Consider the following 24,005-nt stretch of genomic DNA (forward strand, 5'->3'; position numbering starts at 1 on the left):
GAAACCTATTTGCATGCTTTCAAAGTAGATTTTGACTAGTGCTAGTCAAAGAATGGAGAATATATTCTAAGCAGATTAAATTTCTGCAAAGTTTTAGAATATCTTCATTTCTTAATTCTTCTGAAAAACCTTAAACTTACATTCTTAGAACTTTCTGAATAATATGATAATTGACTGAATTCTGGGTTTTAGCATATTTCTTATGGCTTTAAGAAATTAGCATATTTCTAATGGCTTTACAATAAGAAATTATATGGTATGCTTTTTTAGTAAAATAATACTTATAAATATGAATCATACTCTTTCTCATATAGCTTATTAATGGTGATTTGCTTTTTATGTATTTGTTTTTTGTCTTTTTAGGGCTGCGCCCATGGCACATGGAAGCTCCCAGACTAGGGGTTGAATCAGAGCTGCAGCTGCTGGCCTAACCACAGCAACACTGGATCCTAGCTGTGTCTGTAACCTACACCCCAGCTCATGGCAATGGCAGATCCTTAACCCACTGAATGAGGCCAGGGCTCGAACCTGTATCCTCATGAATACTAGTCAGATTCATTACCACTGAGCCACAACGGGAGCTCCCTGCTTTTTACTTTTTAAAACTAAATTCTTAAGTTCTTATATTGTCCTGAATTATAAATAAGTATTTTAGAAAATATGTATCTGGTTTGTAATGTGTTTCCTTGTAATGTGATTTTGTCGTATTAGGTCTTTAGAGCAGAACAATCGATGGTATGGGTTCTTCTCTATAGGTTATCAATTAATTCTCTTAGGTTGGATGAGAATAAGAAAGGTAGAATTCTCTGCCATTTTACCATGGCTTACTTTTTTACTTATGCAAATAGTGAGATGGTTGTTGTTATGAGATTAGGTTGGTGGCTTCTTAGGTGTAATAATTGTTAATTTTTGGATTTAATGATAGCACTTAAATATACTTACTTTGATACATACTCACAAACATACCTGGGAAAATATATATATATGTGTGCACATCTGGGAAAACTGTTTATTATGATATATATCATAAATAATGACACCCTACTCTTTGGGTTCATTTTATTGTATAGAATATATTATCCGGTAGTATGGGTTTCAAAACTCAATATTCAGTGTATTATCAGAGAATATTAATTAAGGAATATAATACAATCTGGTGAAGTTACTGCTGTAATACATTGCTTTAAAGTATTATTTTCCTATTTTTAAAGGACAGCTAGGTCTATTTGAATATTCTTTTTGTCTACTATCAATGTTTGTGTATATATTTCTTAAGTTGTCTAGAATTGCCATTTTAAAGAAGGGTAGCTATATTTCTGAACTTTCTTTCTTTTTTTTTTTAACTGTAATTGATATAAACAATCTCACATAGATGCAAGGACTTTAAGCAAGTGATTTACCCAGGACTATAGGATATATGGTCAGCCTATAACTAAAGCTCAGTTTTGTTTTTTTCTAGCCTTGTGATCTATGACAAGAAATAATTCCTGTATGGATAACTTTGGTCCATTAACCTAAAGATAATTAATGAATAAACTCTGATATTCTCTCACTTTGTAAATCTGCTGGTATTTTCTTCATTGTAATAAAAAAGAAATCATGCTATAGTAACTAATTCTTGACCCATACCCTTTCTTTCCCCTTCAGAAAAATTGGAAGCTCTACCACCCACCCCAGGACAGCTGAGATATGGTAATGGTTCTATAATTGTTAAATACCTTTGCATCTGTTTTTCGAGCTTGAAATAACCATGTCATTCATTAATAGTACAGAAGAGTTATTTAGTAAATTAAATTGTTCTAGATAGAGTAGATTATCCTATTACGCTGAAGCAAAAAGTTTATAAATTTGTTTTGAGACATATTACAATATTATGGAACTTCTAAGATTATTAACCATATCTATTATTGTTTAAATATTGTTACCATCTTGAGGTAGAATTATAGTAGGGGTTTTCTTAATTCCTAGGAAAAAGGATATGTTTACTTAGTTTGGCTTTTGATTGGATAATTTCAGAACTAGAATTTCTAGGCTATTTTCTTTGGTGGAGAAAGTACTCTATTTTGCTGTTTGTAATAATGAAGAAAGTAAAGTTTATCTTAAACCACCAGGAAGGAGAACCTTACACTGCTGCTGGTGTGCTTTCTTTATTCTATCATTGGAGTAAATAGTCTATGGCTAACACCAAAGTAATGTGAAACAGTTTGGGAGACAATGGAAGCAGAGAATAGTACAGTGAATTTGAATAGGTTGTAAGTTAAAGGTAAATATTAGATATGATTTATTAATAATTACTGAATTATAGAATAATATTTCCCAAAGAAAACTGAAGAAATCACAAATTGGTAGGATATCATTACATACTTAGGAGCAAATTTATATAATTAAAATTTAATAGCCAGTTCTTTTTAATAGTTCTTTTTCCTCTCAGAGGTAGAATATGATTTATATTAAAAATAGGTAACTTGGAGTTCCCGTTGTGGTGCAGTGAAACAAATCTGACTAGGAACCATGAGGCCAGTTTGATCCCTGGCCTTACTCAGTGGGTTAGGGAGCCGGTGTTGCCCTGAGCTATGGTGTGTAGGTTGCAGACGTATCGCATTGCTGTGGCTCTGGCATAGGCCGGCAGCTACAGCTCCGATTGGACCCCTAGCCTGAGAACCTCCATATGCAGCAAGTGCAGCCCTAAAAAAAAAAAAAAAGTAGCTTTTGGAATTCTCTTGTGGTGTGGTGGTTAAGGATCTAGCGTTGTCACTGCAGCAACTTGTGTCACGGCTGTGGCGTGGCGAGGGTTGGATTCTTGGCCCAGGAACTTCCATGTACTATGGGTGCAGCCAAAAATTTTTTTTTTTAAAGTAACTTTTCCTAGGTAACAAAAGATTTTAAAGAATTCTTTAAGACTTTTCTTCCCCTGGTAATCTTTCTGGATTCTTCTAGCCTGGATTCATACAATCTGTATCCATAGAACTCTGTAATGCTATTGTCATTTCAGGGGGCCGTATTAAAATTAACTCTATGGTTATGTTATCATACCCAAACTTCTTGAGGGCTGATAGCCAAGTGTCTTTGTTTCTCATGTGCCCAGTGGAGTGTTCAGTAAATGTTTGTTTAACTTTTTGAAATTTATATTTCTGCTTCGGGTTGAAAATAAATTTTTATTTATGGGACACATTTATTTAGGTCTGAACATCAAAATGTGATGTATTTTATAGTTCCAGGTTATTATAGCAATCTAGCAGCATGCCTTGGCTTTACCAACCGAGTGGGGTTTTTTTTGTTTGTTTTGTTTGTAAGTTTAAGATAGCAGTTAGCCTAATCTTAAACTTGGTTTAATAACCCAGACACCTAATTTTAAGGTATTTTTAACTAGCCAGTTTTAGAGATGCTATCAAAGAAACCCCAAAATGTTTAGTAATCCCAAAAGTTTCTTAGTTATTTTTCCATAGTTACATTTCAAAAGTGAATGAGAAGACGTTCGGGGAGTCTTCTCTCCAGATATATATTTAGGTACCTTTCTTTTCACTGCCAATGTTTTCATTTAGTGAATTTAAAAAATTTCATTATATTCTTTTGACCTGTCACATTTGCATTATGTTTTTGAAATTCTGTATGTGTTGTTTTAGAAGTGGATTATTATAAAATTTTGAATGGTCATTAAGCAGCTAGATCTAGGCGAAAAGTCAAAGAATTAAGATTAGACTCTTTAAAAAATCCCATTTCATTAATGTGCCCTTTGTTTTTTTTTTGTTTTTTTTCTGCATTTTCTAAGGCCTCACCCACAGCATGTGGAGGTTCCCAGGCTAGGAGTCTAATCAGAGCTGTAGCCGCTGGCCTTTGCCAGAGCCACAGCAACTCGGGATTCGAGCTGTGTCTGTGACCTACACCACAGCTCACGGCAACGCCGGATCCTTAACCCGCTGAGCAAGGCCAGGGATTGAACCAGCAACCTCATGGTTCCTAGTTGGATTCGTTAACCATTGAGCCATGATGGGAACTCCTGACTTTTATCATCTTTAATAGCTTTTAAAACAATATACTTTATAGTTAAAAAGATAATGCTTTTTACCTGGGTCATTCTTATGTGATAACAGGAACTCTGAGATGACCTAGGATATATACTGTTTTCCCTTGATCTTAGTCTTCAGTACTGCTTGAGGGTAGGAAATATTTTTTGTTTTACTGCTTATTAGGTTTCCCTGACTGGTGCAGAATTCAGTGTAGTAATATCAAGTTTTCATAACTTCTAGATTATATTTTAATTATACTTTCTGTCGATTTAATTGCATTAAAGTAAAAAAGACTCTAAAGTCACTGAACACATATATAATCTTTACCTGCTTTAAGGGACCATTTTTTTAATGTGGTATAAAACTCAGAACTTTGGATTATCTAGAAAGTGTCCTCAGTTGAATGGATGTTGACTATACCTTGGCAAATTTATAGATTAATTAGAATAAAGTCTTAACTATCTCTAGCTTTTAGTCTGTTTCACAATCATTCTTCAGTTCTCTTAATCTGGAATTCTCTTCCTTTCTAGGTTAGTGGTCCTCAACTTAATTAGCTAATGTTTATTGAACATTTACTATGTGCTAGGCTTTCTGCTCTGTGCTAAAGATGCAAATATGAAAAATTAAATATATTAAAAATTTAGGTATTAGTTCTTCCTAGTTACTCTTCTGTTTTCTCACAGTGTATGTACTAGATAGGTGAGGTAACATGTGCCTTTGATAGGAAGAAATGAAGTTACATTTTTATCTAAATCAAATATTATTTGTATAGTTTGCAAAAGCAGCCAGGGATACCGATGTGTTGAGGGGAGAAAGAAGACTTTGAACACAGATGTCTAACATAGCTGAGATAGTCATATTTTTCTAACCTTTTGTTTAAAACTGCTTTAGTGAGTAGAAATGATCAGATAGCTTCCCTGAAATTTGATTCAGAACATTTTTTATTGTTTCTAATATGGAGATCAATTTTATGATATCAGTCTTTAGTTCTAAGAGAGAAAGATTGATGTTAGTAGTAATTTAATAAGTAAAACATGGTATTCATAATATGTATTTATTTATTTGTGCTGTCATTAACTGTATGTAATTTCTATGTGCATGTGTGTTGCCACTAAGAAACACAAAACTCTAACACAATTAATTTTACATGTTATATGTTTTTTATTGCGTTTTTTTTCCCCACTATAGCTTCTATCAAGTATATAAATATAGCAGAAGCAGAATCTTTTGCTATGGGGAATAGAAAGCAAATTCCAAAACTTAATCACATTTATGAGACTTTAATCATATGGTCTGTTTTTGTCATTTTAAAAATTACAGAAATCTTAAAATATATTTTTCTGTTTTTGATGTTTTTCAGTATTCATCCACAATGCGATACCTTTCATAGGGTTTGGCTTTTTGGATAATGCAATTATGATTGTTGCAGTAAGTTCTTTCAACCCTTCTATTTTGAATTAATAAAGAGATTAATGTGGTCTAAATTTTCCTAATTTACATATTATAGCTAAAAAGTTTTAATTAAAATCATAATGAATGGGGCTATTTTTAATTATATTTCACGTTAGACTATAACTCAATGTTAAGGCATCATATCTATTAAAAATCAAGATTTTGGTAAAGCATTGACAAGAATAAGCACATATTTATTGGTTCCGTATTATCCTATTCTAGTTTCAACACTTATTAAAGAAAAAAATATGTAACATTTTCTGATGTTCTTTAATTGTATCTATCAGCAGTTCTTATCATGTGTATGTTGTTAATTAGTTTTTTGTCCAGTTTTCCCAAACAAAAATGTTTAGAAGGGCATTTTGATATAGTCTATCCATTTAACCCAAAGATCTTTTAAGTTTCAATTCAGAATACTGTGAATAAGAAACCCTTCAGTCTTTGTTCAATTGTACTGTTAAAAAGTGCTCCCTTGCTAATGTCATTTTAAGGATTTCTTAAAAATATTGTTTAGTCTCGGGGATGGCTGATTTATTTTTCTTACTGTTCTGTGACACCTTTTGTCATTACATACCAATATTGGGTCCAAATTATAAAGTCAGATATTAGTCATGATGAAACTGCCCAGGGCTCTATCCACTTCTTTTCAATGACCCAAACTTTTCTATAAATTCTAGATGTTGTAGAGAATATCAGACTCTAGGTGTTGTATAGGAGAATGCTCAAAAAAGGAATGATCTTAGAATTATTAAATGTGAGGAAAATATAATTGAGAGATGCCAGAGGCTTTTTTTGGTTATTGTTTGTTTTTGTTTTTTTGTTTCAGTGTTTTGGAGGTCACATGTGCTATAGATAGATATAAATAGAATATTTGGCTTCAAAATAGAGATAAAAGAATAATTTATATATAGAGATTATAAAGTTTGCTTGAAGAATATCTAAAATTGGTTTTCATTCAAGAGTGGTTTTCTTTAACTAGAACACACCCTCACACCATGCACAAATATAAACTAGCTTAAAGACTTAAACACGTGACCATAAAACTCATAGAAGAAAACATAGGCAAAACATTCTCTGGCATAAACTGTACAAATGTTTTATTAGGTCAGTCTCCTAAGGCAATAGAAATAAAAAGAAAAATAAACAAATGGGACCTAATCAAACTTAGAAACTTTTGCACAGCAAAGGAAACCATAAAAAATAATTAATTTTTAAAAAAATGAAAAGACAGTCTGTGGAATGGGAGAAAATAGTTGCAAATGATGCAACCAACAAAGGCCTAATCCCTAAAATATACGAACAACTCAACAACAACAACAACAAAAGCAAACAACCCAATTGAAAAATGGGCAAAAGACCTAAATAGACATTTCTCCAAAAAAGACATATGGATGGCCAGTAGGCACGTGAAAAGATGCACAACATCATTTAATTAGAGAAAGGCAAATCAAAACTACAATGAGGTACCACCTCACACCAGTCAGAATGGCCATCATTAAAAAGTCTACAAGTAACAAATGCTGGAGAGGGTGTGGAGAAAAGGGAATCCTCCTTCACTGTTGGTGGGAATGTAAGTTGGTGCAACCACTATGGAAAACAGTACGGAGAGTTCTCAGAAAGCCAAAAATAAAACTACCGTATGATCCAGCAGTCCCACTCCTGGGCATATCTGGACAAAACTATCCATTCAAAAAGATACTTGCACCCTTATGTTCATTGCAGGACTATTCACAATAGCCAAGACAAGGAGTTCCCGTCGTGGCGCAGTGGTTAACAAATCCGACTAGGAACCAGGAGGTTGCGGGTTCGGTCCCTGCGCTTGCTCAGTGGGTTAACGATCTGGCGTTGCCGTGAGCTGTGGTGTAGGTTGCAGACGCGGCTCAGATCCTGCGTTGCTGTGGCTCTGGCGTGGGCCGGTGGCTACAGCTCTGATTAGACCCCTAGCCTGGGAACCTCCATATGCCGCGGAAGCGGCCCAAAGAAATAGCAAAAAAAAAAAAAAAAAGCCAAGACATGGAAACAACCTAAATGTCTATCACAGATGAATGGATTAAGAAGAGGTGGTATATATACACACAATGGAATACTACTCAGCGATGAAAAAGAGCAAAATAATGCCATTTGCAGCAACATGGATGCAACTAGAGAGTCTCATACTAACTGAAGTAAGTCAGAAAGAAAAATACCATATGATACCACTTATATGTGAAATCTAAAATATTGTACAAATTAACTGATCTACAAAACAGAAATGGATTCAGAGACATGGAGAACAGACTTGTGGTTGCCAAAGGGGAGAGGGGAGGAAGTGGGATGGACTGGGAGTTTGGGTTAGTAGATGCAAATTATTACATTTAGACTGGGTAAACAAAAAGGTACTACTATACAGCACTGGAACTATATCCAATCTCCTGGGATAGACCGTGATGGAAAATAATGTTTAAAAGAGAATGTATGTATATGTATGACTGAGTCACTTTGCTGTACAAGAAATTGGCACAATATTATAAATCAACTATACTTTAATAATAAAAAAAGAATAAGCATTCCCAGGAATGTAAAACATTCTAAAGAAGAAGAGGAAAAAAAGAATGGTTTTCTTTGATATATATCCTCACCTTATGTCTAGATTGATGGGGGTCAGATATCCAGAAAGTCTAGCCAGTTACCTGGTTGAGGAAACACAGGGTTCACACAGCAGGAAGGTTATCTTGCTTCATAAACAATCACAGAAGATACTGTAGCGTGCACATAATTTGAAAGTGATAACTCTTTGGCACAGTAGTCTTATAAGAGCCTCTGAAATATAATTTCAAGATGCTAGTTTTTTGGCTGATTATGACATTTTCGTAATATGTATATAAGAATCAAGTTATCTAATTTATACTCTGTAAATATGAGAAACTTATTCAAACATATGATACTACCCTATTTGAAATTATTAAAACTCTGAGATTATTTAAATAGTTAACATAAATAAAATCTAATTATAACAAAAAACCCCCTCTGATGAATTTATAAACTGTAGTTTTAAGACTTGATGTGTTCTTGAATAGATTACCTGAATTAATTCTACTATGTAACAAGTATTTCTTTCAGTTTTTTGTTTTTTGGGTTTTTTTTTTTTTTTTTTTTGCTATTTTATGGCCACACCCACGGCACATGGAAGTTTCTAGGCGAGGGGTCGATTTAGAGCTACATCTGCCGGCCTATGTCACAGCCACAGAAATGCCAGATCCAAGCTGCATCTGTGACCTACACCACAGCTCACGGCAAAGCTAGATCCTTTACCCACTGAGTAAGGCCAGGGGTTGAACCCACATCCTCATGGATCCTAATAGGGTTCATTAACCACTGAGCCACAAAAGGAACTCCATTTCTTTCAGTTTTAAATTCAATGTTTTACATACCATGCACAAAAATAAACTCAAAATGATGTAAAGACTTAAACATAAGACAAGACACCATCAAACTGCTAGAAGAGAACATAGGCAAAACATTCTCTGACATCAACCTTACAAATGTTTTCTTAGGTCACTCTCCCAAGGCAACAGAAATAACAGCAAAAATAAACCAGTGGGACCTAATCAAACTGACAAGTTTTTGCACAGCAAAGGAAACCATAAAAAAATTAAAAAGACAGCCTACAGAATGGGAGAAAATAGTTTCAAACGACACAACCAACAAGAGCTTAATCTCTAAAATATACAAACAACTTATACAACTCAACAGCAAAAAAAAAAAAAACAAAACCTAAAATCCAATTAAAAAATGGGCAAAAGACCTGAATAGACATTTCTCCAAAGAAGATATACAGGTGGCCAACAAGCCCATGAAAAAATGCTCAACATCACTGATTATTACAGAAATGCAAATCAAAACTACTATGAGATACCACCTTACACCAGTCAGAATGGCCGTCATTAATAAGTCAACAAATAACAAATGCTGGAGAGGGTGTGGAGAAAAGGGAACCGTCCTACATTGTTGGTGGGAATGTAAGCTGGTACAACCACTATGGAAAACAGTCTGAAGGTACGACAGAAAACTAAATGTAGAACTACCACATGACCCAGCAATCCCACTCTTGGGCATATATCCTGACAAAACTCTCCCTGAAAAAGACACATGCACCCCCATGTTCATTGCAGCACTGTTCACAATAGCCGAGACATGGAAACAACCTTAATGTCCATTGACAGATGAATGGATTAAGAAGATGTGGTACATATACACAATGGAATACTACTCAACCTTAAAAAAGAACAAAATAATGCTATTTGCAGCAACATGGATGGATCTAGATACTCTCATACTAAGTGAAGTAAGTCAGAAAGAGAAAGACAAATACCACATGATATCACTTATATCTGGAATCTAACATATGGCACAAATTAACCTTTCAACAGAAAAGAAACTCATGGACTTGGAGAACAGACTTATGGTTGCCAAGGTGGAGGGGAGGGAGTGGGATGGACTGGAAATCCAGGGTTAATAGATGCAAACTATTGCCTCTGGAATGTGGAATGAATAAGCAATGAGATCCTGCTTCTGCTGCGTAGCGCAGGGAACTACGTCTAGTTACTTGTGATGGAGCATGATGGAGGATAATGTGAGAAAAACAACATTATGTATATATATATATATATATATATATATATACACACACATGTACACACACGCATGTGTGTGTGACTGGGTCACTTTATTGTACAGTAGAAAATCGACGGAACACTGTAAACCAACTATAATAGAAAAAATCATAAAAAATTTGGTTAACATGAATATCAAAAAAGGAATAAATTTATACTATCTAAAAATAAATAAATTCAGTATTTTAGATTTTCTTTATTGACAGCTAGTACTCCCCATTCTGTCGTCTTAATAATCAACTTGGTTTTTTTTCACCTCATTTGAGCAGACCTTAGATATTAAAATGGCGAAAGAGTGTCCTTGCTACAGGCAAGTATTGAAATCATGTATTTTGTGTAAGGAGGGGTACAGGGAGATTTTGAAGAGATAACAGGGAAACTGGGAACTTCTTAGATCTTGACTAAAATCTTCACAGTATGGTCTTACTATTTCTTTGAAATAGGTATCTAAGGTAATAGATATCTGTGTTTAAATACAGCTACCACTAAAACAAAACAACAAACAGAACACCCACATTCTAGAGTCAAATTATTGTAATACTGTTTCTGTTTTGTGTTACTCAGGCCTGTGTCTCATTATTAGTGTAGCTGAGAAAGGACTGTTTTTCCAGGCCTGAGATGGTTGACTTTAATTCAGTAATATTTGTTTTTCTGGTTTACATTGAAGTCCTGTTTCAGGGACTTATCACCCGTTTTTTATTTATATATTACTGAAGTAAATATTTAAACCACTGGCTTAAACCTGATTAGGAATAATAGATGTGGCAAAAAATATTGTCCTGTTATAATTGCAAAATAATTTAAGAACAGTGAACATTTCCAAAGAGGCCTTTTAATAGACTTCTGAGACTAGAGTCCTTAAATAACTATAGAATCTATGAAAAGGGAAATAAGTAAACACTATTATCTTAAGAAAATTAAGTTTTCATCTTAGGAAAAAAAAAACTGCCTCCTAACATTGTAGAATAGCTATGACTATTTGAAAATAGTAAGTTGAGAAGATATTTGATTCCTTTTTTTGTCATACCATTTGATGTTTCTCCTTCTAGATGAACTCTCTTGGCTGCTACCCTAGTTGTAGTCATAAAAGCAAATTCCTGTATAATTTCTGGTAGTAGAGTTAACCCTTATTGTTGGCTGTTTTTCATTCTAAGTTTTAATTTCATAGTTTTTAAACTATATTTTATATTACTAGTATTGCTTTTTATAACATTTTAGTGGGGTTGGGGGATTTTTTTTTTATAATTTAATTAGGATAGAATTAATTAGAATTCTAGCATAGATTAATTGTATTAAAGTGATGAACCAAGTATAACTTTAAGACAACTGGTATTCAGTTTATTCATAATTTCTGCCTCACCTGTTAACATGAAATTTGATGTAAACATGGGAAAAAAGGAAAAGAGCGGATAGTCCATTGCCTTTGAACCAAATTTGACTTTATATGGGGCTTTTCATGCTAATAGAAGGACATTTAGGTTTCTTAAATTTAACCAAATGGTTAAACACTTAAATGCTTTATAAATACGTATTTTGGCAAACAGGTTCCTTTTGGGTTCTTTCTTTTTTTTTTTTTTTTTTTTTTTTTTCCTTTTGGGTTATTTCTAATGATTTCATTTTGGTTAAAGATGCTGAATTTATTTTTTTATTCACCATAGCTGTCAGGTGCTTCTCTTCTCCAGGGTTTTACATCCATATATAGATACCTCTTTGTGCCTGTTCTTAAGGTTTCTTCTTCAGAAATCTGTTTCTTTGGATACCCCTACAACCGTGTTAACTTTAAGTGCCTAGAGACTTTTATGCATCTGGCTATTTGGTCCATACTCTAGAAGAATTATATTTTAAAGGAGTGGAGCCCAAAGCCCTTGGGGAAAGAAAATTGGGGAAATTAAACTTAGCTTTTCTTTAATTTTATAATTGAGTAAAGCAATTTTTCTACATGCCAAATAGGACATTCTTTTTTTTTTTTTTCGCTCTACAAGTATCTTTGATATTTAAACAATTTTTAGAAATTTTCAAGCATCAGTGTTTAAGAGAGCTTTGAAAATTAAGTCCACTTATGGCAGCATTATGTAAGGATTAGAATTGAATTAGCACAATGGGTTCTAGGATTTCTTCTTTATTATATCTAATAACCCATTGGATAGTTTAATCACTTCAATTCCTTCTCTTTAAAGTAGAAGTAAAAATACGAGCCCCTCTTTTTTTTAAAGAGATGAGGTAGACATAGAAAAGTCTTGAACTCTTTCAGTAAATAAATTCAGTGGAAATACAGTGGAGCTCTTGCTGTAGCTCTGTTGTATTAAATGTTGTCATTGTTTATAAATGAATCATATAGTCTCACTACTTAATCATTAAAGAATTAAGTGTAATAAGGATAATTTTTGAAGTCTGTGACCTTTTGGGTCCCTGGAAACTGGTTTAGTCTGTCTTTTAAATCTTTTATAGAGGAGGAGTTCCCATTGTGGTTCAGCCTTATCCATAAGGGTTCAATCCCTGTCCTTGCTCAGTGGAGTAAGGATTTGGCATTGCCCTGAGCTATGGTGTAGGTCGCAGACACAGCTTGGATCTGGTGTTGCTGTGGCTGTGGCATAGGCCAGCAGCTGTAGCTCTGAATTGACCCCTAGCCCGGGAACTTCCATATGCCATAGTAAGAAATCGTTTATAGGGTAAATATCAATCATATAGTTATATCATTTAGAATTTAAACTTTAGGTGAGTTGATCATCTTTGTATTTAAAGAATGTTAAAGCACCTTTCTGTGGTAGGAAAATATAAATTAAAGATTATTGATGATAAATTGTGTTACTATGTTGCTATTTTTATTTTTATGAAAAGCTAATTTTCTTAAAGTATTGATATTTCTGCATGAATGCACATATTTAATAAAGTGAATTGCTATAGCTTATGTATATATTTATGCATATTGTATGCATATAATTTTGCTTTAACAACTGATTATTTTATCCTTTATTAATGTTTTGCTGTTCTTTTATAGTCACTTTGGTTTTAATCTGTAAGAGTAATTTCTTTGTAATTGTTTTTCAGGGAACCCATATTGAGTTGTCTATTGGAATTATTTTGGGAATTTCAACTATGGCAGGTATTTAATAATAATAATGTTATTACTCCATTGTCTATAATTATTCCCTTGTCTATATATTTACAAAACATATTAGTAGGCTGGGTTTAGAAGAGGATACTTTATTTGACTGAGTTTACTCATTGAGCTCTTGGTTTATATCCTTAATCTAGTCCTCTAATTTTTAATTTTATGTATGTAGCATATATTTTTCTGAGAATGTTTAGGTACTTTATGTTAGTTAATGGGTAACAATAATCTACTATATTCACTGTGTTAAACTTTTTCTCTTAGTTTGGTGTTACCCTGAAACCTTCCTACCCTTTTCCTCTTATTTATTTTCAAGTTGGATAGAAAAGTCAAGGATGGAAATACAAGATTGAAAATCTAGTTTGGTTCTATCTCCTTCTTTCCTCCCAAATACCACCCGGTTCTTCATGATGGTGAAATTTGGTGCTAATTCTGTGTTGTTATTATATGGAACACATAAAGTAGTTGAGTTAACGAAAGAGACATTTCTTCTGCTTGATTTTCTTGAATGTCAGAGCTGTACATGTAGCTTCACTCCTTAACTTTCAAGTATCCTTAAATATTTCCTTAAATATTATCTGAAATTTACAATTACAAAATGTTGTACAGGTGTTTTAAATTTTTGTTTCGTTTTGTTTTTTTGGTCTTTTTGCCTTTTCTAGGGCCGCTCCCGCGGCATATGGAGGTTCCCAGGCTAGGGGTTGAATCAGAGCTGTAGCCTCTGGCCTACACCAGAGCCACGGCAACGCCGGATCCTTAACCCACTGAGCAAGGCAAGGGATCAAACTTGTAACCCCATGGTTCCTAGTCAGATTCATTAACCACTGAGTCACAACGGGAACTCCCAGGTGTTTTAATATTGAAACCAAAACAAAAAACTGACTGCCACATCAGAAAAACCCTACTACTTGATGGAGGTTAGAATACTCAGAAAAATTGTGTTCTGTTTTGAGACCTTGAGATTCAGAGCTTCTCGAATGAGTTACTTTCAATGTAGTTGTTGTAGTTTAGAAATGTGATGACTCTTCCAGAACAGTGCTTTATTGATTACATGCTGATGTATTATAATGATTTTTCAGACTCTATGTAATAATCGTGTCCATGTTTCATTTTTTTAGCTGCAGCTTTGGGAAATCTTGTGTCAGATTTAGCAGGTCTCGGGTAGGTCCATTTATTTATTCATGAAAAAGGCACATCTATTTTTGTGTTTGTGTTTTAGAACTACATTTTAAAATTTAATATTTCTAAATCAGTAGCACTAAATCTTTGGTGTACATCAAATGTAGACAACTAGGTTGCAGAATTAGTCATGCAAAATTAGTGTCTCTGAGGATGGAGCCCTGCATTTGTGTTTAACAATCTTCTCAAGCAATTCTGATACGTGCAGATTTTTTTCTACAAGTACCAGAATGTAAGCAGAGTTGATTTTTCACTTACTGAAGTGTTTTTTTTTTTTTTATGTGTTTTATTTATTTATTTATTTTGTCTTTTAGGGCAGCATTGGTGGCATATGGAGGTTCCCAGGCTAGGGGTTGAATCGGAGCTGTAGCTGCTGGCTTATGCCAGAGCCACGGCAGTGCAGGATCCAAGCCGCTCCTGCAACCTACACCACAGCTCATGGCAACTTCAGATCCTTAACCCACTGAGCGAGGCCAGGGATTGAACCCGTGTCCTCATGGATGCTAGTCGGGTTTGTTAACCACTGAGCCATGACGGGAACTCCATTTTTATGTGTTTTATAAACATTTCTAAGGGTGAGACAGGATTAAAATTAAGAACCCATATTATTATTTAATCCCTACCCTCCTCCCACTAAGCTCATAGATAAGAGATATGGTTCCAATGTAAGGATACCGACTGGGCATATTTTCTAGAGGGAGAAATTTTCAAAGGGAGTAGTGGCCAACTTGTACATGTGCTTGGCTAGTTTTTGCGTTTTTTTATTGCATTTAACAGGAATGACGAAGCAAACTGAGGATGCATACTTAGAAAAGACCAGCTTTCTCCCTTTCTGTTTTTACGTTCTCTCTTCTAAGCACCAGATGGCCTAGGCTGCTTCCTGAGCTTGGGGAAGCCTGGGAAGTATAAATTAGACTAAGCTGGCATTAATTATTGTGATAAACATACTCTCTCTTGCTCAGTCTTTTGTTTTGTTTCTCCTTTCTAATTCTTCTTTTTTTTTATTTGTCTTTTTGCCATTTCTTGGGCTGCTCCCGAGGCATATGGAAGTTCTCATGCTAGGGGTCCAATCAGAGCTGTAGCCGCCGGCCTATGCCAGAGCCACAGCAACGCAGGATCTGAGCTGCACCTACAACCTACACCACAGCTCATGGCAACGCCAGATCCTTTACCCACTGAGCAAGGCCAGGGACCAAACCCGCAACTTCATGGTTCCTAGTCGGATTCGTTAACCCCTGAGCCACGACGGGAATTCCCCGGTTTTGTTTCTTCTTTCTTTGGTTCATTAAAGTTTTGAGATTTGGATTTGTGTCCAGTGGAAGTCTTAGCCCTATAATCTAGGCAAAGCCAGCTTTATACATGATCTAACTCTGTATATTAGACTTCTGCCCTGGAGTTAAAATTGCTTTGCTTCTTGGCTGAGGCAGAAATTTTATATTTCTGGAATTCTTGGCATAAATCTACAGCGATATTACCCCTAAATGTTCCATTCCCCAGTTTCCAACATTAAGGTTAATAATGATAATATAGCTACTGTGAGAGTTTTCTATATTTAATAGCACCAAGTTCTAAGAGATCTTTAAGGCTGTTTAGTTTTAGATTGCATCAGCAAACAGTTATTTTTTATTAGAGACAAAGATTTTGTTAGGAGTCTTATATTTAAGAACTATTTCTCCTCCGCCTTTAAAAAATATCATTAAGTAAGAAATACCACATTTTATCAATCTTAGTTACACAGGTTTTTAGAACTGCAACATATGTGACATTGGGATTCATCTTATAATTGATGATATGCATAGTTTAATTGGCACCTTTTTTCTTTCTTATAGTTCGTGGAGTAAAATTGTATCCAATAAGCAATGATGACTTAGAATTGATAAATATTTGAAATTGCCCAAAAATTGTAGGCTCTTTTCCTAAGTATATCAATCTGATAAATTTTGGAAATTTTTGTTATCTGATTATAGTTACTAACATGTCATATGTTAAAGTGCTTTGCTTTGAATTTGAAATAAGTGCATAAATTGTAATTGTGTAGAAATGTTTTATATACCTTAAATTGTTCTTTTTAAAATAATGGAGAGAATAATTGCTCTAAGTTAAGTTACTTCTGTATTAAATATAGCAATATGAAAAATTTTAAACCATATATATTTATACACAATAAAGATGAGAGTTGTAAAAGAATGTTTATGCATTTCTAGAATGCCAATTACTGGTATAAAATTATGTATTAGTTTTTCCTTATGTGAAGACATTATATGTCTCTTTAAAAACTTAAATCCTGTCTTCTTGTATCTTTGAAGACTTGCAGGCTACGTTGAAGCTTTGGCTTCCAGGTTAGGCCTATCAATTCCTGATCTCACACCAAAGCAAGTTGACATGTGGCAAACACGTGTTAGCACACATTTGGTGAGTACTTTATATGGTTTATGATAATGAATTTGGGTAGCCAGAGCAAAACACTGTATATGTCAGACATTTGGGAAATTTGAGATTAAAATTGATTTGGTGGCGCTTTTAACAGAAATTGTTTGAGCCTTAACAGTTTTCAGAAAAACTAATTCTTTATTGAGTCTTTATTTTTTGTAGGTATACTTGATGTTTAAAAAATTCTTTATGGTTCAGTTAATGTTGAAGAGTATCAGTTATGGTCTGAGACTGAAGGACATAAAATGAGTAATAGGAGTTCCCTATTGGCCTAGCAGTTAAGGATCCAGTGTTGTCACTGCTGTGGCTTGGGTTTGATCCCTGGCCCTGGAAACTTCTGCATGCTGCAGGCATGGCCAAAAAAAATGAGTAATAAACTATGATTCTTTTTGAGGATTGTGTAGGAAGAGAACCAAACACATTAAACAAGTTATACCTTAGTATGACATTTACAGTAATAGAATTATGCATTAGATATAGCAGTGGCACCAGTGAAAGAAAGTAACTTTGTGGAGAGAAATTTCTTTTGGAGATTTCTTGGTGAGTATTAGATCGAAGCTATTTTTTTTTTTTTTTTTTTTTTTTTTTTTTTTGGTCTTTTTGTCTTTTCTAGGGCTGCTTCTGTGGCATATGGAGGTTCCCAGGCTAGGGGTCTAATCGGAGCTGTAGCCACCGGCCTAAGCCAGAGCCACAGCAACTTGGGATTGGAGCCATGTCTTCAACCTATACCACAGCTAATGGCAACGTTGGATCCTTAACCCACTGAGCAAGGCCAGGGATCAAACCCGCAACCTCATGGTTCCTAGTCAGATTCGTTAATCACTGAGTCACAACGGGAACTCCAGATTGAAGCTTATTTTAAAATAATTGATGAGACATTTACCAGGTGAACAAGAGGATTCCAAGTATATTGACTAGCTAGTAGAAAGGCATGATAAAAAGAGCATGTATTCAGGGAAATACAAGAAATTAGGTGTTGCTGGAATAGTAGTTGTGGATAAAAGCATAGTAGAAAACAATATTGGCAAGGTTAGACTGGATCAGAGAGGAAGGACGGTCTTTCTGTATATGGATAAGCTATACTGAGGAGGTTGAACCTCATACCTTAGAAATGGAGTGATAGTGAAAGGAAATGGGATGGATCATGATGCCATCAATTAAGGAGAAAAGGAGAAGAACGAGTGTATTGAGGAAGAAAATGAGTTCTGTTTTTTGGACATGTTGAATTTGAGATACTAAAATAGTACATTCAGGTGGTAACACCTAGTTGACATTTGGATTAAAGATCAGTAATTAGGTATGGATTAGAGATGAGTATTATCATTCATTTATTCCACAAGTATATATTGTTTGCTACTGTATGCAAGGTGTAGCTCTAGGAATTTTGCATATTGGTTAATAAAACAAGATCTTTTTTTCGGGTGAAATTTACTTTCTAGTAGGAAGGAGAAAAACATTTTGGCAAATATTTAGTATATTAGAAATTTGCAGGTGTTATGGGAATTCACACACACAAAAAAAAGATAGAAGAAAAGAAAGCCAAGCAAGGTGATGAGGCTTTAAAATACAACCTATATTATTTGGAACCTGTATATGTATTGGCATATATCCTATAATGGGCAATTTCAGAGTTGGCTTGTGTCATGAATAGATCACTAACTTGAACTACTTCAGGCTGTTTGTAACCAAATGTGATAGAAGATGTGATCCTAGCATAAAACCACATAAAACCAGCTGAATCAACAACTAAGGAATAGAATCATTCCATATGCTGCTGGGGGATTTATCAAAACATGCTCCTTCCTTCTTTCTCTTCCTTCTCTTCCTTCCCTTCTTCCCCTCCTTCACTTTCTTTCCTTCCTTCTCCTCCAGCATATCTCCTCCAATGTAAAAGAGACTATATTCTATTTCAGATTCCTAACATACATAAAATGACCATTGTTAACAGGCTCCACTTCCACTTCCCTCCCCTTCTTTTAGAATGTCTATTACCATCATTACTATCGTTTCTAGAAAACAAGGCATTCCTCCCCGCCAGTCAGTAAGTTCCAACCCAGTTATCTCAACAGGACATAAGGTCAACAGGGCTGAGAGAGAAAAAAGACTCTATCCTTTCCTGGCTATAGAATATAAATGAATACAAATATTATCTAAGGTCAAAATAAATATCTAGGAATTCCCATCGTGGCTCAGTGGTTAATGAACCGGACCAGCATCCATGAGGATGGGGGCTCGATCCCTGGCCTTGCTCAGCCGGTTAAGGATCTGGCATTGCTGAGAGCTGCGGTGTAGGTCGAAGACATGGCTCAGATCCCACATTTCTGTGGCTCTGGTGTAGGCTGGTGGCTACAGCTCTGATTGGACCCCTAGACTGGGAACCTCCATATGTCGTGGGTACGGCCCTACAAAGACAAAAAGACAAAAAGAAACAAACAAAATCTAGGATCAACTCTGTCAGCATCTGGAATGCAGAAAATTAGAGTTCCCTTGTGGCACAGTAGGTTAAGGATCCTGTCTTGTCACTGCAGCAGCTCAGATTGCTGCTGTGCCATGGGTTTGATTCCTGACCCAGCAATTTCCACAGGCTGTGGGTGCAGACAGGAAAAAAAAAAAAAAATGTAGAAAATTTCTGCTTATTAAAACTCTGTAGGAGTGATACCTTTTAAATTTGATGTAATGAAATTGACAAATTTCCCTGTCCATATAAAGCATAGGCATACCACCATGATCACTACCACCACCACCAACAAAACCATCAAAATAACAGAACTGAGTATTTTTCATGCAAGCCATTATCAAAACATTAATGCCTACTATTGAAATTTACTGAAAAATCTTTGTGATCTAGATTAATGGACAAGGTATGAAGCACATTTTACTCAAGACTATAGATGATAGTGATAGCTATCATAGCACCTATAACATCTGATAGAACTTTTTTAGTCTTTTTATCTTTCTCTATATAACTAACTGGAACTTCCTGGTGAAGAGAATGAATTCCTGTCAGTCTCCCTGGTACCCAGCACAGAGTTTGGTACATTGTTGTAGGTTCTCAATAAATATTTGTATGAAGACATAAAACCTAATTGAAAAGTATTTAATCTTAATAGTCATCATAAAAGTACAGATTTTAAAGATCATTTAAAATTTAAAAAAATAATGTAGGCAAGGTCATAGGAAAATTTTGTGTATATATACATAAAAATGTATTGCAGTTGGTGTACACATATTTGCAGTTTTGTCTAGAGTAGACATCATGTCCATACCCTATGAATATTCATATTATTTTATTTTCAAATAAATAATTGAGGAAGAATCATATAGAAATGTTTATTGTTCTGGAGTTCCTGTCGTGGCGCAGTGGTTAACAAATCCAACTAGGAACCGTGAGGTTTAGGGTTCAATCCCTGGCCTTTCTCAGTGGGTTAAGGATCCGGTGTTGCTGTGAGCTGTGGTGTAGGTTACAGATGTGGCTAGGATCCTGCGTTGCTTTGGCTCTGGCGTAGGCCAGTGGCTACAGCTCCAATTAGACCCCTAGCCTGGGAACCTCCATATGCCGTGGGAAGCGGCCCTAGAAAAGGACAAAAAAAAAAAAAAAAAAAGATGAAAAGGCAAAATACAAAAAAAAGAAAGAAAGAAAGAAAGAAATGTTTATTGTACTATCACTCACAATGGTGAAAAAGTAGCAATGACTTTTAGTAGTGAGAGCTTTAAGTAGTTTATAAGCCCATCAATTCAGTGGAATTTGGGAGTTTTCATATTAAGTTTGTGAAACAGTTTGTAAAAGAGTTTATTATTAGTATTTGTGCTGTGGGGAAAAGAGCAAGGCAGAAAACAAAGCTTTGTTTACAAAATGATTAGACCTACATTAATTAGGTATACATGGGAATAAATATTGAAAAGGAATATATACAAAGGGTAGCAAATCCAAATATATTGAGAATAGTTGGTGTAAGATTTTCCCTTTTTTCCTCTCTTCTGACATTAAAATATATGTATAACTTTTAAAAAGTGCTTTTCTCCTTGAGTATTTCTTTGATGCTATTTTTATGACAATTTGAAAAAAATTTTCCTGGTTGCTTTGAACTGTACATATTATTTGTTTTAGAACGTTCTGTGGGTTATTTTTATATTTGCTACTATGATCAAAAGAAGTAGTCACAGTTGAATTTTATAGTACATAGTAATTTTTATCATAAAGACCTAAGCAGGGATTCCTCTTACAGGGGTAAAATAACTCTTAAAATGTTTTCTTTTGTTTCCATAGGGCAAAGCTGTTGGGGTAACTATTGGCTGCATTCTAGGAATGTTCCCTTTGATTTTCTTTGGAGGAGGTGAAGAAGATGAGAAACTGGAAAAGCAAAATTAACTCTCTTAGAATACTTATAAAAAGATGTAAACTAATGTACCTCATTAAATATGCTGTCCCAACATATAGGAATTAAGACAGTAACAGTGTATAGATATGGGATCAAATAATTCAGCATGTGTTATGGAAAACACTAACTTATTGTGGCTTGGTTTTCTTAGGACATCTTTTTAAAAAAACTTTTATGTGAATTGTTGAAATGCTTTTTCATCGGTGGCAGTCAACATTTTACCTTTCCTTTTTCTTTCTTTGGATACCAAAATATTGTTGAAGTATCAGTCATTGATGTACTGTACTGACTTGGAGTTCGCCTGTTTGTTATTTACCATGTGTTTATGCATGAAAGTGTTTTCTGTTGTTGTTCCCTGTAGTTACATTTGAAACCTGGAGATTTTTTCCAAATTACTAGGATGTTTAATATTAGTTAAAGGTTTATTTTTTTTACTCTCTTTTTGGCAACTTCAGTTTTGTAGTGTTTCATAGTAAACATTTACAATCATATAATTTCAGTTATTTTTAAAGGAAAATCATCTATTCAGAATGGACAGAGACTTTAAATATTTTAAATATCTACCACTCATTTTAATTTTCTGACCTTATTGTCTCAAGAGCCAGGGATGAATCAGAATGAACAGTTATGTAGTCTCTCTACTACATAAAACCATATATGTTAACAAGTGTATTATTTCAAGTAGTTTTTTTTTTTTTAACCTTTTCTCAGTTTTGAATAATTGCAGAGAGATTTCTGACTCCTAAGGGAAAGTCATTATTCTAGAGTATTTTTAATGGGGATTGTGGAATTAAGGTAAACCTAAGGGATTTGATGTGACACTTGAAAATTAAGATACTAAAAAAATTTTTGTCGCAGAAGTGTAAAATAGGAACTGTTTAGAAGGTTTATGTTGTAGGTGGTGAAGTTGAGGTGATATTCGTAAGGTTAATGAGAAACAAATAATATTGTTTGGGAAGGATTCCCCCCTCCCCAAATGTCTACTTCTTATCAGAATTGAATGAGTTTGAGTACTCATAATCCTGAGGTTGTTTATAGTAAGTTTTATTTCTGGAAACTTCTTTGGAGGTGAAAAAAAAATTTCATATTTTGCTTTTTGCTGTATGTATCTTAGTAGTGAAAAGTTATATGAGGAGAAATTCTTTCTCCCTTTTTTGGTCCCTTTTCTTTTTTTGTGTGTGGTGTTTAAATCATATTCTAGATAGAAGTTATTTAGTCCCAGTTTGTGTATCTGATTTACGCATAGATATGATTCATATCTGTACTTTTAAATCATAAATTTTAATTTTATTAACCTTTAAAATTTGTTAGCATGTGGTCTGTTACACATGCTAAAAAATCTTGTTAGTGTAAACACATCATGGAGGAGAAAAATAGAAATTAAAATTACTAATTGGGCCACGGAAATTATTTATTTTGTTAAATGCAAAAGAAGGGAAACTTATAAGATGGCTCTATTTACAACTACTTTATTTTAAAGTTTTATTTGCACATACTTACTTTGAGCTCTTGTTTTCAGAGGAGGTATTTTTTCTCATAAGGTAATTTGTCATAAATTCTCTTCTGTGCACTTCAAAATGGTTTAGTGCTATCCTTTTAATCAGATTTTTGAAGGAAAAAAATCATTCCATATAACAAAATATATGTACAAATAAGATGACAGTCTCATTTGATCAAATTAGAATTATAAAACTTGACATCTTAATGAATTGTGGTTTATATCTTCCACATAACACCACAGACACACCAAAAGTTTTTTTTATTATTTCAGATGATAGGATTAGAGTGGTTAAAAAAATTGGGTGTCGGGGGGTAAATGTTTAATTATCTTTGTCTCTAACTTGTATTGCAAGTCTTTTCTGTTTTCCAAAAATGTGTTTTATTATGGTGGTTAAATTTTTTTCTTATTATTAAATCCCACATCCAGAAACTTTGCCTGTGAGTTTAGAAAGGGCTTTTGATTATTGCTTTCCTTTTTTTTTTTTTTGGTCTTGAAAATAATCCAATCCTACAGAATCTTTCAGTTTAGCTGAGTGTCTGTAGAATTATTTAAGATGTCAAACATGGAATATATCACCTTCATACTGAAAAGTATTTTAATTTATAAAAATTTGCTTCACTTAGCTATTAGTTTTTAAAAAACTGAACCCTTTCCATAACCTAAGGCATATATTTTTTTTCCATGATCTTATTCTACACTAGTATGGTGCTTTGCACAAAGTGACTTCTGAAAAATGGTTCCCTTTAAGATAATGACTTCGTATAATCATCATTTCATATTACTTGTCATGAAGACTCTTATTTCAGATTGAAACTGGAATTCTTACTTCTCATACTAGGTATTTCTTTATCGAGAGCACTCTAACAATGGTTAAATGCTACGTGAACTGCGTCAGTACTGTTTGTTTGAAATTCATGTTGTGTTGTCTGTGTGTTATGATTTATTGACTTATTGATGCATGTAAATTGGGTGCATTTTGTTGCCACTGTATGTTAAATGGTGACCAATGTTTTTACAAAGGAATTGAACCAAAAAAAAAAAATATCTTTTAAGAAGTTTTGGAATGTGGTTTTGATTTTGAAATTGGATTCTCTTTCTAATCTCAGAAAACCCTGGTTATTCTGTAGCTTGAAGGAAATAGGATTAATAAATGCAGATTTGTTACAGGGGTGTAGCAGTGTCACTGCAACAGTAAAAGAAGGAACTATTCACCACTTCCCTGAAGTCCACATCTAAGATACAGCATTACAGATTATGAGAGGATGATCCCATATTGAGATAATTGGATCTTTA

General features: G+C 34.2%; 1 protein-coding gene across 4 annotated transcripts in view; it reads left to right on the plus strand.

Moving 5' to 3' along the window:
* The window catches only part of TMEM65 (transmembrane protein 65), a 47,508-nt gene extending 23,741 nt beyond the window's left edge, over positions 1-23,767 (plus strand). For 3 of the 4 annotated variants that reach the window (XM_021088951.2, XM_021088952.2, XM_085021710.1), the window contains 6 exons: positions 1,648-1,692; positions 5,368-5,435; positions 13,160-13,214; positions 14,342-14,384; positions 16,709-16,814; positions 21,100-23,767. In XM_021088951.2, the coding sequence (XP_020944610.1) occupies positions 1,648-1,692; positions 5,368-5,435; positions 13,160-13,214; positions 14,342-14,384; positions 16,709-16,814; positions 21,100-21,201 (419 nt within the window). In that variant the 3' untranslated portion in view covers positions 21,202-23,767. The remainder of the gene's footprint in view (positions 1-1,647; positions 1,693-5,367; positions 5,436-13,159; positions 13,215-14,341; positions 14,385-16,708; positions 16,815-21,099) is intronic. The other variant, XR_014843371.1, reaches the window with a different exon arrangement.
* Positions 23,768-24,005: the final 238 nt, after the last annotated feature.

This window comes from Sus scrofa, chromosome 4 (assembly GCF_054392235.1).
Source record: "Sus scrofa isolate SSC_HxYL_T2T_F1_AM1 chromosome 4, Sscrofa_HxYL_maternal_Yorkshire_Landrace_v2.0, whole genome shotgun sequence".
NCBI classification, from domain to species: Eukaryota; Metazoa; Chordata; class Mammalia; order Artiodactyla; family Suidae; genus Sus; species Sus scrofa.